General features: G+C 38.3%; 1 protein-coding gene across 2 annotated transcripts in view; it reads right to left on the reverse strand.

The window, feature by feature from the left end:
• The window catches only part of VCAN (versican), a 158,352-nt gene that overhangs the window by 24,094 nt on the left and 115,532 nt on the right, over nt 1-18,726 (reverse strand). For both annotated transcript variants that reach the window (XM_075932193.1, XM_075932194.1), the window contains 3 exons: nt 11,863-17,334; nt 9,189-9,302; nt 7,766-7,879 (listed from right to left, as the gene is read on the reverse strand). In XM_075932193.1, the coding sequence (XP_075788308.1) occupies nt 7,766-7,879; nt 9,189-9,302; nt 11,863-17,334 (5,700 nt within the window). The remainder of the gene's footprint in view (nt 1-7,765; nt 7,880-9,188; nt 9,303-11,862; nt 17,335-18,726) is intronic.

Here is an 18,726-nt window from a genome sequence, read left to right on the forward strand (position 1 = left end):
GTATAAAGTAATGAACTGCACATTGTGCTTGGATGAGGGGTAGTACTGATAAGCTCACATCAGCCAATATTTCTCTCCTGATAAATAGACATAAATGTGAGCTTTGGAACTGTAGCAGTTTGTAGGGTTGATATTAATTATAATGTCAAGGTAAGGCTGCCAAAGGCAGAACAGATGCTGTAAAGTGTCTATATTCACTTTGATTTTGTTTTCACTGTACAAAGAGATCACAAGGACAAACAGTTTTATAGTAAGAACAGTTTTAAAAGAGTGAACCAGCTCCTCTTATTAGATGCAAGACCCAATGGGAGGAAATTAGAAGGAGCAGGAGAGAAGTGATCCCAGCATGATTTAGTGCAATCTATGGACTGCTCTAAGTTATGCTGGGTGGAATCGTACCATTGCACCAGCTGAGGACCACTAGAGAATTAGCAGGCTCTCACCACACCCTTTTCAAAACACATGAACATGCCCCTAGCTCAACCACCTCTCCCCTATTGGTCCCTATGCAAGAAGGGCACAGAGCCAAGTTTATACCACCTCAGGATTCCCCACACAGCTCTGTATGTCAATGATCTAGTAACTGTATATAAATTACATTATTTGGGGACCTTAGGAGGTGGGAATTGGGATTTTTACTTAAGTCAATGGTAGGATGTGGCCCCAGGGACTCTAGGGCTACGTCTAGACTGGCCCCTTCTCCGGGAGAGGCATGCAAAGCAAGCAAGTCAGAATAGGGAAATCCGCGGGGGATTTAAATATCCCCCGCGGGATTTAAATAAACATGGCCACCACTTTTTTTCCGGCTTGGGGAAAAGCCGGAAAAGAGCATCTAGACTGGCGTGATCCTCCGGAATAAAGCCCTTTTCCGGAGGATCTTTTATTCCTACAGCCTAGCTGTATATAAGGGAGCTGTAGCCATCTATTTATACCATGTATGCTAATTCCTTAATTAGAACATTTCTTAGCTTTTAACTGGAAGTTATGTATTACAGCAGTGATGGGCAACCTAGGCTAGTGAGGCTACGTCTACACTGCAGGTGTTTTGCGATAGAGGAAATGCAAATGGTGTGCTCATTTGCATATCTCGCACTTTCATTTGCATATCTTCTTCCGATCTTTTTTGCGGAAGATGCTTTTGCGATAAAAAGCCCTGTGTAGACAGGGCCATTTGTTGGAAAAAAACTCTTTTGTGCAAGAGCCTGTAAAACTCATTTTTTGAGGAATAAAGGTCTTGTGCAAAAGGGATTTTTTTCTGACAAATGGCCCCATCTACACAGGGCTTTTTATCGCAAAAAGCTCTTCCGCAAAAAGGATGGGAAGAAGATATGCAAATGAGAGCACGAGACATGCAAATTAGCGCTCCATTTGCATTTCTTCTTCCGCAAAACTCCTGCAGTGTACATGTAGTCTGAGTGGGCCACATAGGTGGCCCCCCATCTCAGTGGGCCGCAAGATTCTTGTAACCAAGATGGTCTCACAGGACAGGGTGGTTTTGCTAACTACACTTGTGCACCTAGAATTTTTGGGGTATGCCTATTGAATTGCAGCAGTGCTTTGATTGGATGCAGAGGGAGTGCCCGGCTCTCACAATCTATGCATGTAATCAGTACACACCTCAGTTCATGCGCCCTTACCTTACATGCCCATCATTTTAGTAGCACAGGTAGGAAAATAACTATGCAGATAGAAACCATCAGAATCTGGCGACCCTGTACATCGGCCACAATGTATCACGGGTCACACACAGAACCCAATGGGTTCCATGCAGCCCACAGGCCGCAGTTTGCCCACCACTGTATTAGAGCAATTGCCATGCTGGAGAAGCATTGGTTAGAATACACGTACATTTTTATACTAGACAAGTCAAGTTGTGAAAAAGCTGTTCATACTTTAAAGAATCTCAGCTATGGAGAGAGCATGTAATTTACAGCACAGAGTTTTTTTCTACCCAGGAATGTAGGCACATGCAACAGTTGGCACTTAATCTCCTTGAGCTGGCTGATTTTTAAGTTTTGTCTGTCTGTGGCTGTCTAGAGGTTTTGTTTAACCACATAGCACTAAGTGTGCTGTCCTTCATGGTGGACCCTTCAAATCTCATTACTCAACTTGGTTAGGAGCCTCATCTCAGAGAAAGGAAGTCAATAACAACAAGCAGAATTTGATATAACAGAGAGAGAGAGAGAGCTCAAGGATTATGCAGAACTGAGCCATGCCAATGCAGTGACTGTTCACTGGGGATGCCAGCTAAATCATGTGTGAGGTGGATGTGAGGCTTGAACACAGAGACTGCATTTAAAATAGTAACTAATATGAGGCCTTTAATTATCAGTGCTAGAAACATACACTGTATCAAACCCCTTCTCTTTAGCCTTATTAACCTTGAAGAAAAGAAGGATTATCATTTGTTTACAGTCTCAAAAGATCATTGGTGAATATTCTTCCCAGAAAATGAAGGCTTTGCCTACAATAGGATTTCAGTGCTTGTGCCAATGCAAATGCCTTTCTTGCACATGGGAGTCTAGCTGCACCCATGGCAGTACATTTCCTATCTGGTCAGTGTCCACTGGTGAATAATTTTGGTGGGAATACTTAGCCATCTTACATTGCATGCACACACTTTGTTTCCTGAAAGGTAATCATAGCTTTGTGTAAACTGATCCCAAAATGTATTGGAAAGACTGAAGCACTGACTGCTATGTTTATGGGGTTTTCAAAGTTGTCTTGCTTGCCCAAAGGTTTATTATAATTTAGAGATTTGTTTCCAGAAATGTGTGCCAGGAGTCACCCACACACTTTTGTTCCTTGAAACAGCCCCTATAGCTGTATAGCTCTCCAAACATAGTAAATGGGCAGGTATGCAACATCAGCTATAGGCTGCTTCCAGTAGTTGCAATATTTTCAAACAAATTCCATAAGAGGATTAAGAACACAAAGGCTGAAGTTTAGATCCTACAATGCAAAATGAGTCTTGCTCAGCTGTGAACTTTCTCAATGTCTCCGGACTCAGGTAATGAATGAAAGTCAGTGTCCCATTAGCCCAGACCTCTCAAAGATAAACTACTTCTCTAGTAAATATTCAAGAATCCTCTCAGCTATAAGATGTAAGCTAGAAACTATCTGTTTCCAAAGAGAGTCCTTGCAATAAACCTTTCTGCACCTTTCTGCTTGCCCAAGGTATTACAACTGGGAGAAAAAAATGAATCAGCTGAGGAAACAGTAATCACAAACATTTGGACAGGGATCTCAAATTTGAAAAGCAATGTTGCTAATAATGAAGAAAACATTTGTTTTGTGTTGGGGACTTGGAAGAAAAAAGAAGTCGTTTTGTTGAATTACCCTACTGAGGGATGTCTACTAATAAACGAATATGTGCCATTTTGGCAGTCTGTGAGCACAGCTGCATTCAGTAAACAGGGTAAGCTATGAGAGTGTCTACAGAGTTTCAGCACAATGGAAGCCAAACTTCACTTTAATTTTAAAACAAAAATGCATCACCTTCAGAGCAGGTGGATCAGTCAGAATAAAGAGAGAGAGAGATGAAACAAAAGGAAAACTGATCCAGATAAGGAAAGAGGGGGGAGGAGAAAGAGCAAATCCATTGTTTTCTGTTAGACACTCCCATATCATATTCTAGAAGCCAATGGTGAAATTGTTGCCTCTCTTAGCCAGGTTATATAGCATACTATTACCCAAATAGTCCCACTGATAAAAATGGGACTATTTGTGCAGTAAAGTACTTTTCAACCTGAGTAAAGACAGAGCAATATTGAGAAATCGTCATCATAGGCTACATTATGACACACTTACATATATTGCATATTAACTTATCCTATGACCAGTCCCACTAATTTGTGGAGAAGTATTCCTCATTATGAAAGACGATTATCATACTGCAGCTCGCTATAACAAAGCACTTTATATGTTACAAATGAAAGACCCCAAAGTCATGAGCTCATTTGTCTAAACACACCAAATGGTTTCCCATCAACTTTACACTGGTGTAACTCCCTAGACTTCTGTGGAGTTACCACCTACTTAAATGGTTTGCAGCCACTGCCTCAGTCTGCAGTCAAATTCGCTTGCTTACACAAACTTTTCCTGGATATTATGCACTGAAAAGTTACAAACAAGGGACTATCTGCTTGGATATATAGATATAGTTGTATTTTGAAAAGTTGGGCATTATGGGTAAAAAAATAAGTGACAGAAAGGGATACTTATAAGAGAGCAGGTGTATTTATCTGCACTAGTAGTTTAATCTGAATGGGAAATAATAATAATAATAATTAATAATAATATTGTCTCTCTGAATAACACTTTGAGTTTACTGAAAGAATAGAAGAATAGAATATTTTGTCCAACAACTTTCTCTTGCATCATTTAAGAAGTTCTTGGCCCAGATTCTCTGCTGAACTATGTTTCCATTTGGTGAGACAGAGGAAGGTGGCTGTCAGGGAGGCAGTTATAGCTCACTCGTTCTCAGAATGGATTTATTCTGCCCTAGGTGATGGCATAGATGGAAGTACTCTGAAGGCTGCTCATCCTTCACCAGTTGGCAAAGATCTCTAAAGGACAATGTATCTGCTGAGCATAGCCAAAGTGTACTGAGCTCTGGCAATACTGCCTCCCTAAACCTGACTCATGCCCAGAATTGGAGGTAGAAACAGACTGCACCAGCTGAGAGTTCCCTTGCCCTTGGGGAATTATAAGATGGACAGATCTGGTTGCTTTCTGATCTCTCCCTTTTGCCTCCTATGTGAAAGCATGATTTTCAGAAGTACTCTGTAATTGGGCACTCAGCTTCCATGACCGTGAGATTGTGGATGCTTTTTACGTTTATTTTGAAAGTTCTCAGAAAGGAAGAGGAGGTATTGCAAGCAAAAAATAAAATGCAAGTAATGAACATAATGTTTGCATGCTCACCTACACCTTTCCTGAAGCCCTGAGGTGACACGTTCTGTCATTCTGGATGCATTTTCAATGTAGCAAAGTCAGAGCTGATGCCATGAAATAAAGACAGCTTGCCAGACAACTGTGTTTGCATTGCCAATACAGTTTTATTTTGTCTGGTGAAATGGAAATTTGGCACTGAACACTTTCCCCAGGTCCCAAACCACTGCAGGACTTTAAGTGGAGGAAATTTAAATTCCAAAGCTGAATGAGCAGAGGTCTGTTTCTCATTGACAAACTAGGAAATGTTCCCATTAACCACCTAAATGTATTCTCAAGTTGGTCATAAAATGCAAATTAAAGCTACCATGATTCTGAAGGCTATTCAGTACTATAGATTTGCTGGGGGAAAAAAGAGAACATTTATTCCTTCTGTTATAAAAACACTATCAAATTCTAGTTTTGCAGAACAGATTCAGAAAGTCTTTCAAACAGTGGACTATGTCAGATTACTGAAAAGTTGGATTGTGATGAGAGTGCAACTAGTCATTCTTTAGAGGTTTTAGCTCTACCAAACAAATCTCTTTAGGTTCACTTGGAAAAACTTGTGAACTGTATTTCACCCAATAGGTTTGGGATGAAAAGTAAGCCTGAAACTGCCAACATTTATGCAGCTACATGTAGAGGTCTACTTGACTACTCCGTGAGCGAAACCAGTCAGTGGCAGAAAAAAGAGGAAGAAAAGTATTTCTGTTAGCCCGGGGGAAAAAACACACCTTTAAGCACCATTTCTTTTTCTCTTAGAAACATCTCCACTAATTTTAACAATGGGCCAGATTTTGCTGCTCTTACATACATCAAGGAGGTATCTTACTGTGTGAATAGTCCCACTGAAATAAAAGGGGTTTCCTGTGCAATAAGGCACTGGAACATGGAAAAATAGTGGCATGTGGCCTGTTTCTCCTGAATTTACCAGGAGATCTTCTTACAGCTCTGTTGTCATCTTTACCTGGCAACCTTTTTCTAAATGACCACAAAGTCAGCCTGGAGAAGCTGGGAGTACAGATACCAAGCTGATAGGCAGATGATACAATTGGTGATGGCGTCCTGGTTTCCAGCTGTCCATGTTCTAAATTGTGGACTACATTGTAAAGCATATGCACTGTCATAGGCCTGCTGTCTTGCCAATCAGAATGTCACCTTACACTGCAGCAACTCAAATGCTTAGTTACATAATAAAGTGACATTAGGTCAGAGCTGAAGATTAAAATACACTTACTTTAATATGGCGAGAGCAGCTATTTGGATATGTTCCCCTCATTTTGTACTTATATTGTTTATTTCCTCTCTAGGGGTACATCTACACTTGCTCCCTAGTTCGAACTAGGGATGCAAATGTAGGCGACCGAAATCGCTAATGAAGTGGGGATTTAAATATCCCACACTTCATTACCATAATCTCACCCGCGCGCTAGTCTGCTCGCCAGCTGATTCGAAACAGTCAGTGCACTCCGGGTTGCAATAGTTTGAATCAAACCCCTTGGTTCAAACTAACATTAATCCTCATTTTTTGAGGAGTAACGTTAGTTTGAACCAAGGGGTTTGATTCAAACTAGCGCATCCCAGAGTGCACTGCCTGGTTCGAATCAGTTGGCAAGCAGAATAGTGCGCAGGCGAGATTATGCTAATGAAATGCAGGATATTTAAATCCCCGCTTCATTAGTGATTTCGGTCGCCTACATTTGCATCCCTAGTTAGAACTAGGAAGCAAGTGTAGACGTAACCTATGAGACCATAACTTAACATTTCTTACTTCTAATAAAAATCTTCCTTCGGTGCTTGCAGTCTCCATTGTTATACTCTTTCGGTCAATTTATAGTTTGTTTTTGTCCTGCTGTGTATTTGCTGCCTCTCTCATGATGGTTTTGTTCTAAAATTTGATCATGAGTGAAGTGAATTTATAGTAAACAAACACTTGACATTGTTGAAAGAGTCATACACAACCTGCAGAGTTGATGTGTTCAGCTGGATATAAGAAGCTCCAGAATCTCTAAAAGAAACCTGGAATGGACCAGCAACCAGGGCCACTGCCTGACATGAGTGCCCTTACCTTTAAAGATTTCCACACTATTGTTCTGTCCTATTGGGCCATTTCTCCTTGCTGCCCCTTCTGATCCACCTATTTGTTCATTTCTCCTACAAACACCACAAATTTCTTCTATTCTGCCTCTTGAACAAAGAATATTGTCTTAATTGCTACAAAGGAGGTTAGACAGGAAATGGTTAGCAGAGCCAGGACCAACAGTGTAGATGGTGGTGGTATACGGCACCCTTTAAAGCAGCAGAGCAACTTGTGCCTTTCCTTACATACTGGGGAGTTCTAGGAGGCATTTTGCTCCTCTAATTGAGGGACAATTCTGTAGCATCACTAATAGGGCAATTCAGCCCTTAGGATACCTAAGTAGAACAGATTTTGGATACCACGGTAGGAGCAATCAAACTGCATAAGAACAGCATATTGCAGTTTCATTTAGACAGCTGGAGTTCCAGAGTAATAAGCATAGCGTGCCCTGAGGAGGCTAAAAACGGATTCCCACAAATGGTCAAACAACATTTGCATTAGCAGAACTATAAACAAAGACTTTTCTGATTGGATATAACAATAATCATAAGCAAACGTGAAAGAGAATGGAAACCAAGAAACACAAGGGAGAGCTTACTAAAAATACCCATGTCCATAAGAAAGACCTATTCCTGATGTCTTTGCTCATGTAAAATTCCCACTAAAGCTAATGGGAGTTTTGCTTACTTGATGATTACATAGTGGCCCCTGACTAGTCACAAATTGCAAAAAAAATTGTTAATGTCCTACCTTTTTCGCAAAGAGCACCTACGTAGCTTGGCAGACAAAGACAAGTAAATGTATTGAGTCCATCAATACATGTGGCTCCATTCCTGCAAGGATTGGACTGGCATTCATCAACATCTATATCAAAATGTAAAAGAGTAATGAACATGTATTCACCTTCTTATAGGGAAACACCTTTTACCCTTATTCAGAATTGGTACTAAAAACAATTTCACTCATGAATAATAAAGCATTGCAAAAGAGACTACATTACTGCTTTTTTCACATGAGAATTATGACTTCCACAAACAAATAACCTCAGAAAAGTGGTAGCTATTGAACAACAATTCCACATTTACATGTTTTTGAATCCAGCTGTATGACTCCTGGGTTAATTTCGCTAATCTCTATCTGCATTTCCTATTTATCACTGTGAAAGAAGATGAGCTGTAGTGGATATAGCTGATTTCTTCAGCTCGTTAATTATCTCCATGATGAGTACAATTTCTCTAGACTGTGACCATGGTATACAAGTCTTATCTCACAATGTAAACAATGCTTCTAGTTTCTGACTGCAAACTGCAGGCATTAGCATTTTATTGTACTGTCTATCTATTCCTTTCATGTCACGCTTCCTGCATGACTGGGGCAAAGCTTTTTAAAGGCTTTTTGCTGCTTATTATTAGGTGTCTTCATTGATAATAATCTTTATAGATAGAGATTTTCACTGGACTTATCAAACAAAAGTTTCCTCTGTCCTAATAAATATTAGCATCTGGTATTAAAACACCCATACATCTCCAAATTCTATCTGTACAGTGGTGTCTCCTGACCACAAAGAAGAATGAAGACTTGTGAGTTTGAGAGAGATTTGTGAGACAAATAGGTCTGAATATGAAAACTGAACCTACAACTAATCTCTTAAGGAAATTTACTCTGGCATATCTACCGGTTAAACTTTCACCTAGATTTCATGCAAATATCTTGTCCAAAGATGACTTACTGATAGCCACTGAGTATCAAAATATAAAAAGGGTATTTTAGTTTGACAACAGTGCTTAAGTAACAGTTTCACAGGCACTTAAAACCGTCCTAGGTTAAACAACCGCACCGTCTAAAAGATCACACATAAATATAGTACAGTTTGAAAGTGTGCGATTAAATCCTGAGAGACTGTTACTTTCACCGTATTTTTTTCTTGCTTGCTAGTTAAATGTGCGTGTGTGTTGGGGCCAGGCGGGGGTGGCAGGAAAAAGGAGCAGGTGTTTCTTTCTTCGCCTCTCTCTGTCTGGCCCAGGTCCAACTTACAGAATCCTTCAAAGCCTCAGCATCTGTCGCATAGTAATATATAATTCCTTTCACAAATCTTAGATACGAAAGATTGTTATTCTAGTCAATCTGCAGACAATCCAGTACAAGAAAAGCTTTCAGCCTGGCATCATCTTACCCAGTTCACACTGCTCGCCACTGAAACCTGGCATACATGTGCAGACGAAGTAAGAGCCACGTGGATAACAGGTGCCCTTATGGAGGCAGGGATTACTTTTGCAGGGATCTTGGCCTGTTATATGAATTAAAGAAAGAAAAATTGCTACATTATCTAAAATATTCAATTGTTGATTCTTTTAAGGGAGAAGGGTAGTTCCTTATTTCTGCTTTGACACTTTACAACAATTAAAGTTTAAACCATTACAAAAGTTCTGTACTACCTGGAGTAGTCATTTTCAATCACCATAATTTTCAGCCTTACTGATAGCTATAGATTCATGACAGAGAACAATATTCATTTTCAGAGATGTTTTATGGTTTTAGAATGACATTTTATACTGTTTCTGGCAACTCAAAAATTCATTTGAGGATTTAGTTGGCGTGACATGGCAATTAATTATAGCCAAAACAGTTAAACGTGTGTACAAATGGATGAAAAATGCATTCTTTTGAACAGGGTTAGTTTATATGGAATGATTGGGTACCCAGAACATGCATCTTTTAGCAAACTCACACGCTGCTGTCATTTTGGATTGTCATACTTAGCCACCTACTGCCCAAACACTCTTATTTCTTTGCAAGGGTCTTTTGCTAATTAATATTCTTTCCCTAAATCATGCAACAGTTGTCTTCCTTTAAAACATACTTTCAAAACAAACTTACTAGCTATATTTGAAACTAAACCAAAATATTTAGATAAAAAACTTACCTGCCATGAAATCGCCAACATTTACCGATGTCATCATTTAAATTTTTTTTCTTGTTGTAGAGGTCTACTGATCTTTATTTGAACTTGGTTCAAAGTTAAACATATGTGCATAATATAAGCAACTAAAAACTATCACTGATACATAACATATATTCATACAAAAGGTAGCCACTCTACACCTGTATTTTTTGCACTCTTAAGCATTCAGCAAATCAATGCATACTGTACTTCTGGCCTGCAAGAAGAAAGTAATGGCTATTGGGAGTCTGAGAATGCAGAACAGGAATATGAAGCAAAAAATAATCTAATTCAAAGACATGGAACATTTACATTTTCCTAATTTGTTTGCTTGTCCTTTCTGGTATATAGGACACAATCCAAAGTATTTCTATTGATTCAATTAGTTACCCAAGCTGTTTGGAAAATGATGAAAAACAAGGATATTTGAGCAATTTTAAAATATTAGTCCATTTCTTACCCAACTTGCCAGCTACATACAGACACCTGATGAATAGTAGATATTGTACACAGAAATCATTTTATCTGTGTATCTTTCATTATCTCAAACTCTGTCCAAGCCAAGGATTTTTTATTTACATTTATATTCGATGGAAGCTCCATCAAACCAGTCAGGGTGCATCTACACTACAACCGTAGCTTGAAATAAGCTATGTAATTTGAGCAATGCAAATTGCGTAGCTTATTTCAAATTAATTTCAAAATTTGGTGCTGTCTACATAGCACTTATTTTGAAATAAATCACTATTCCAAAATGTCCCTTGGTCCTCATGGAATGAGGTTTACAGGGACGTCAGAATAGCGAGCCCATTATATTTTTGAAATAATGGGTGAACTCAAAAGATGCAGAATAGCCATTTTGGGATACTGAAGGTACCCCAAAATAGCACTGCAGTGTAGACATAGTCTCAGATTGCTGAAAATTTGACCATTATTCAATAACCGAGGTTTTTAAAAACTCTTTAGCCAGTCTTGAGGTTAATCTTGTATATTTTTTAAAAATTTGTATTATGGATAAACTTGTCTGCAATTAGTGAATGCAATTACTTGAAGTGTTCATTTAGGGCATGTCTACACAGCAGAGCTAAACTCGAAATAAGCTACTCAACTTGGCCTTCGTCAATTGCCTAGCTTAAGTCGAAATAGCTTATTTCGACTTTGGGCACATCTACACAGTACTTATTTCGAAATAGAGCACTCTTCCCCCGACTTCCCTTACTCCTCATGCAATAAGGTTTACAGGAGTTGGAGTAAGAATCCCGTTATTTCAACTTTATTTCAAAATATTGGGCTTGCTGTAGATGCTCACTATGTTATTTTGGAATAACTGGCATTATTCCAAAATAATACTGCTGTGTAGATGTTCCCTTAATGTGTTTTCCAAGTCAACTGGAATATTCCATGAAAGCCACTAAATTAGTAAAATAATTGTACAGTGCAATTGTCAGGTAAATGCTACAACATTCATCAGATAAGTTAAATATATCTACATATCCAATAGGAACTTGAAAATAAAATAACCACAACTGGATCCTGAGTTAGAATCAATGTTCCTTTTCTTGTACAATGATCTCTCATCATCTCAGATCTGAACCTAAACCCATTCATGCAAACAGAAGGTCCCTTATGATTAGTGGGCTTTGGATTAGCCTCCTAGTTTTCTTTGAACTTGTACAGGGTAGGTTTCACCACTGTATTAACTTCAGTATTGTATGATGCTTTTAAATGCATTATCTTCATGGTCTTCCAAATTTTGTTTGATTATCATATTTCATAGATAAGCACGTGTTTGTTAAAACCTATCATTTTAGTATAGAATAAAGTCTTCAAGAGAACATAAAGAAAACATTTACATGTTTGCAGGTAACAAAACAAGCTTAAGATATTTATCAAATTTGTATCTTACCAGGTATATGGACTGCTGTGCCTTCAACTGAACCTTCACTATTGCCGATCAGGAAATCTGATCCATTAGTAACTTCCAGAAGGAAAAATGATGAAGTTACAAGTTCAACTGTGTTTAGGTCTTCTGGGTTTATGGTTATCTGTCTATTATAGTCAGGAATGTTTACAGGGGCTGTAATTTTTGTTGCAACATCAGATGAAATTGTTGTGGCCTCCTTCTGTCTTACCACAGATATTTGTGTTTCCAGGCTTATATCCAGAGATGTTGAAGATGAAGGTAACATTGCAACAGTTGCCTGGCCAGACTTGAGTACTTCAGCTGCTACACTTTCATGTGGAACTGAAGCTGGTGTGGTGTATAGGCTTGGCAAAGCTCCCCCATTGCTGCTTTCCTCTACTTCATTGGGATCTTTCACTTTCTCTGTTGAAGTTTCATCTTCAGATGGGCTAACTTCTGGAATCTCTGTGTCTATTGTTCCTCCAGAATGTATAAAAGCTGTTGGTATGACATATTTTGATAGAGAATCTTCAGAAATGGTTGCTGGTTCCTCAGCAATCAATTCTATTATGGAAGATTCTTCCTTTGTTCTGTCTGTTATCTGTCCACTAAAATCAGGAGTACTTTCAACAGTTGTGCTTTCTGATTCAGGTTCAGGAGAAAAGTCTAGTGGAGACTCAGTTTTAGTGGACAGCACTTTGGTGAGTGGTTTGTAAGTTGCTGCAACATCAGCACTAACTTCTTTGAAAGTTTGTTCTGATTGACTGAACCTGTCTGAATCAGTTGATGGCAAAGTACTTGGAATGATTTCTTCAGGGTATGCTGATACTTCATTAACCAGGTAGACAGTTACAGGAGATTTGGGCATTTGAGTTACAGGAAGAAATTTTTCTAAATCTGTTTCTTCAGATTCTTCTGATGTGATTTTTGTTTCTGTGTAAACTGCATGATGTTTTACTTCACTTATATTAGGTGACTCTGTTAAGTTTTGGGATAGAAGTCGTGGGGTAACATGACTTACATCAGGCATGTTTGTTGGCAAAACCTGTTCTGTCTTAGTAGGTAAGTCTGGTCTAAAAGAAGGATACAAACCCTTCTCCTCATCAGGTTCTTCTTGTCCCATTCCTGAATATCCCGAGGTAGAGATTATTTCACTTTGATCTGCTATTGCTTGGTTATCAGACAAAGTACTTGATTCAGGGTGGTCTTGTGTTTTATTTTTTGGTGTTACATGTTTAGTTTCAAATGGAGATTCTTTGACCTCTTCACTGACTCGGGGGGGCACATGAGGGCTGGCCACTGATGATATCGTTGGAAGCAAAATATCCAGTTCAGGGAGTTCAGCAATGATGGGAGTGTCTGTTGTGAACAGCGTGACACCCCCTGAACCAAAATCTTTATCATCTGGTCTGGGTCTATTTTCAGTTGTTACTGATTCAGTATTTATTGACTTACTGGAAATAGTCATGGAAAGATTATCACCAGATCCATATGATTTCTCTTCAGCAATAGAAAGATTAGATGTTAAATCATACTCCTTCACTTCAACTTCCATGCTGTCATTATTGCCATATGTTGAATGAGTCTCTGTATCTGGAGTTGTCTGCACAGTTAATATATCTTCATGCATTGATTTAGAATGATCCATATCTATGATTGTTGTTTCATCTGATGTGATTCCTTGTTGTACTTCAATTACTGTGATCTCATTAAAAATCCTTGTATCGTTTATTAAACTCTCACCTGTAAATGTCTTTGGTTGGACACTAGTTGGGCTTGGTACAATCTCTTTTTCTTCTGTTTGGGTGGAAAACAACACTGAAACAGTTTGTGATCCATTAAATGCTATCTCTGTGTTCAGTGCTTCAGAATAGTTTTCCGTCTGAGCATGAGGAGCAACTGTTGTTTCAAGCTTTTGCAAATGGGTGTCTACCCAGCCAGATCCTTCTCCAGAACTTTCATACAGTGGTATGGGAGGCATTTTTATTGTTGATGTTGAAAGTGCTTTCTCTGTTTCAAGACTGTGTTCTTTAAAGAATCTCATCGAGGCAGCAGTTATATTTCCATTAGTCATCAATTGGGAAGTTTCCTCTTGCGTAACAACTCGATCGGTAGTAGCTGGTGCTCCATATGTTTCCTTTTCTTTTACCCAATGAAAAAATTCTTGTTTGTGAGAGTCTTCAGTGATGAAAAAAGAATGGAATGTCTCTTTTTTGGTAGCTTCTTTAATACTGAAGTCCCTAGAACTCTCTTCAACTGAAGCAGAAGTCATAGTGAACATTTTTTCTGTTGTGTCTGAAACTGCCTCCGTTACAGAACTGAATAGTCTGAATTCTTCATTAGAATTCTTGTTTGATTCAGTCTGACCACTTGCAAATTCTGTGTCAGAGGCAAGTTTTGGTCCCATGTTTTCAGGATGAAATGTTTCAGGACTTAAAGTAAAGATTTCTTTTATAGTCACAACAGTCAGTGGCACCATTGATGGAACACTAATAAATTCATCTCCTGATCCTTGTCCTGAAAACAATGAGTCACTACTTATCTCTTTATCGGTTGGCTTGTCATCCTTTGGGGTCAAATGTGACCTATGAATGTCTTCTGTAGGGAAAATATTATGTACCAAATCTTTTTCTTTCTTTGTAAGTGTAGTGGTAGTGTTTATATCTTTGCTTTCAAGTTTTATGAACTCAGTTACTAGGGTAGTATCATTAAATGGAATTATTTTTTCAATATATTCAGTGCCAGGAATTATCTCCAGTTTCTTTTCTTCTGAAAATGGACTAACTGTGGAAACAACTGAAATTTCAATTTTTTCTAAGGTAGATTCTGTACTTTTAATGATAGGATCTTTTGTTGTTATTCCAGAAGGATCTTCTGCTTTTTGTGTAGTTTCTATGGACATTGTTTGCTCAGAATGTATCTCTTCTTCCAAAGGAAGATTTATACCAAAAGTTCTAGTTACTAATTCTGTAGGAATTTGCTCTTCCACTTTTACCTCAGTAATGACTTTTTTTGGAGTTCCTGTTCTAACAGTGGTGACTTCACTTTTGGTACTTATGTCTATATTTGAAGACCCAACAGCCAAAGAACCATCTACAGAGGGTGCACTGATAATTTCTCTTTCATCTTTTGTTGTTTGGGTTTCTGGTCTTCTAACTGCTAAATGTGGTGAAGCTGTAGTTTCTGTGAAAGACTCAATGATAGAATCCACTTTTCCAGAACCCTGATCAATTAATGGGAAAGTAGTACCAAGTACTTTTTTGGTGGAACTATGTGCCACTGGTATTATGGTTCCACTCTCATCACTTGATTCTTCTCCAGAACCTACCTCCATAAGAATATTTGTCTCTGCTGAGATTATTGGAGAGCTGCCTTTTCCCCTTTCACTTTCTGTAGATTCAGTTACAGCCTTTATGCTGCTGATAGCATGTGTCACAATGGTATCAGGAGAAGTGATTTCAACTACAGTCTCCACAGAAGATGTGGCCCAAGGCCTTTCTAAGTATTTAGTTTGTTCTTCTGTTGCAACACGAGTTGCCATCTCTTTTCTAGACTGAGGAAAAGACTGTTCTTGAGAAGGAAGAGTTGTAATCATATAACGAGCTTCTGTTTCATGTTTTTGTTCCCCTGGTTTACCTGCACTAAGAGAGTCTTTGGATTCCTGCCTTCCAGTTCCAGCTTCCTTAGCTGAGTAATCTGATTCAGTACTTAACCCTGACTTAATTGTTTCAACAGTTGCTGTATATTCCACAAATGAAGCATCTGTGCTGTAGCCCTCTCTTTCTTGCTTTTTTGTTTGTGTTTCAATGTTCCCAGTCACAGACCCCAATAGAACGTCAGTAATGGCAGGTGAGGCAATTTCTCCAGAGCCTGGCTCAATAAATGGGGGATTGGTACTTACCACATTTGTTGTGACACCCCCTGAAATTATGTCTCCAGTGGTTTTCCTAATGTGTGTTAGTTCTTCTCCAGATCCCTCATCTATAAAAAGGCTTTTCTCTGTGGAAAAAGGAGCAGCGGTAATCACTTTGCTTTCAGGCCACGTGGCATCTGTCATTAGTATTATTTTGCTGAGAGTAGTGAATTCCTCACCTACAGTTTCAATATGGTAACCAGAACTTTCCTGTGCATCACTGAATACTGACTTTCCTATCTCAACAGTAGATGAATGTTCCTTAGTTAAAGGAACAGTGCTCTGTGCTTCTTTTTCATCTTCTTTCATTTTCATTTCTGTTTCAGGAGCACTGCTAACTCCTTTTTCGGTAATTAACCCAGTAACAGATGCGGTGGTAGCAGTTTTTTCAGAACTTTGGTCAAAACTGAAAGATGTAGTGCTAGTTTCTTTATGCAAAGAAATGGAGGGTCCTGAAACAGTGGCAGTAATTTCTGTTGTCAGAAGTTTGCCAGATCCTAAGAAAGTTTCTTGTACTGAAATCTTTTCAGGAACTACAGTCTCTGTAACCATAGCTGAAGTTTTAGCAACAGCCTCCTCTGCTACATCTCCAGAGCCTTCTGGCATTATAAATGAAGTAGGACTTGCTACAGACTTCAGTATATGACTTCTTGTTGTTGTTTCTACAAAGGTTTTCAATGGGGAAAGTCTAACAGGCTTAACAGTTGATTTATAATCATCTCTTAGAACAGAGATTTTCTTTTCTGGCATATGGTCTTTTGTGCCTATTTCTGCAGTAGCAGTATCAAACTCAGGACTTGGAGCAGAAGTTGCTGCTGAACTTTTTATAGCATGTTCTTTGATTGTCATTTTAATAGTTTCTGAAACAACAGCACCTGAGAACTCAGAGACAATGGCAGCATCTCCAGAAGATTCCATAGTAATCAAAGGCAAGATTTTGGAGTCTTCAGTTGAGCTTTGCTGAAATTCAGTTCCATGATGTTTTAAGGTCTCTGAGTGTTCTAATGAAGGTTGCCCATATATAGATGTTACCTCAGATTTATCTGTAGTGGCAACTTCCAAATCACTACTTAAAACAGGCTCCAACATTGCAACATCTACTGTAGGTTGTTGTGTAACTTCAAATGCCCCTATTATTTCTCTAGATACACCTGGCTGTATTGTACCAGAGGCCTCAGTTTCAGGTATTAGGGTGTTAGTTTCATTGATGTGTGAAAATGTGACATTTTTTGAATGAGTAACACTTTCAATTTGGTCACTTCTTGCTTCTTCAGCTTTTGTGTCTTTAGGTGCGCTGGTCACCTGTTGCTTTCCATTGATGAACTGCAATGCTGGAGGAGTTGTAACATCGGTAGAATTTTCACAGTCTTCATCTTCCTCTTCTTCCTCTTCCAGTTCAAAAATGGGAAATAAAGGTTCCATTATTAGGTACTCAGAAGACTCTTGATCAGGGACTGAGGTACAAGGTTCAGCCTGTGATGAGTCTGCATCTATGGGGGGTTCGTCAATTTCGTGTGGATGTACCTCATGATCAAATAGATCCAATAATCCATTCAATGGCTCTGCAAAAAGAAAGAGCTTTTCAAAATCCTTAAGTGATAAATGTGGTAGTGTATTATATTAGCCATAGGTGTCACAAACAATCTATCATAGCAAAAATATATTGATTTCAAACTAAATAGTATGCTATTTTATTGGCACAGTAAGATAAATATGACTGTTTTTAAAAATTGTACATTTGCTTTACCAGTTCCACTGTATTTATAAACAGACCTCACCAATTTTTATAAATTGTCATAAAACAGGTGTGTTTAATCACAGAAATAGCCTTGTGCTGACTTCTTCAATAGATTTCCACTATTCTATACAGAGGAACAGAGGGAAAAAATCAGTTTGAGACAGAAGAAGCTATCAGTGGTGCCCAACTGCAACAGTTACCTCTGTTGATGTGTTGCATAAACTATTAGCAATCGAGATGAAACCTCCATTTGTCCTGAATATATGCTAGCTCAAATGAAAGTAGTTGCTTCAAGACTAAATGAGTCACTCTGGTCTGTACTCTTGACCATTAGGTTAGTAAATAACATGCCACTAATCAGGTGCATTATGGTTAGTGTAAAATATCAACCAAATAATAAAGCAAATATAAAATATATTGTACACAGAACTGATGCCATATAGTACATATATATTTATTTTATTTAATGAGACTTGAAAAATGCCAGTTAGTTTTTATTTCCAGTTATTATCGTGAATAGTATCACTGTTTAAATATATTGCAAAAATTAAATTATTTTCTTTAGGCATCTGAACAAATATTGAACAAATAAAAGATTTTCAAACATTTTGAGACATTGATGTCCATTGAATTCCAGTGGGCTCTATACACCTAACGTGCCCCAAAGTGTAAACTTTATCTCAAATTTTCTGGTCTATAGGATGCATGCCATCTTCAGAGAAGCAAAACCTATAAGATCTCTTTGTCTTAGACTTTGTCTTATAGAACTTTTTGCTCCGCTGATTGGTAGCCAGAAAGTTTTGTGCTTCTGTACACAACTTTTAATCTATACATTTCTCTTACACGTCATTCTAGATAAATAAGATAGACCAGACCTTGGCTGGTTTAAATTGAGGTAGCTAATAGAGCTGAACCTATTTATATCAACAGAGAATCTAGCCCGACGTACCTGGCTTCTACCCTTTAGCATTATCAGATAAACACTACTTACCCTATGGGTCTGAAAAGCTAAATTAAAGGAAGGATTCTATTTGTACTATATACATAGTAAAAGGCATAGTGCCATATATAAATTAACCTTCCTGCTTAAAAAAATTCTTACCAAAATGTAAAAAAAGCAAATTGTGACAAAGTGCTATTCCTTCAAAATAATTATCTTAAATGTGAGCATCAGTTAACCACAGAGATTTTGTAACCTTCACTGGCATAGTAATCA

The sequence above is a fragment of the Pelodiscus sinensis genome, chromosome 6 (assembly GCF_049634645.1).
Source record: "Pelodiscus sinensis isolate JC-2024 chromosome 6, ASM4963464v1, whole genome shotgun sequence".
Taxonomy (NCBI): domain Eukaryota; kingdom Metazoa; phylum Chordata; order Testudines; family Trionychidae; genus Pelodiscus; species Pelodiscus sinensis.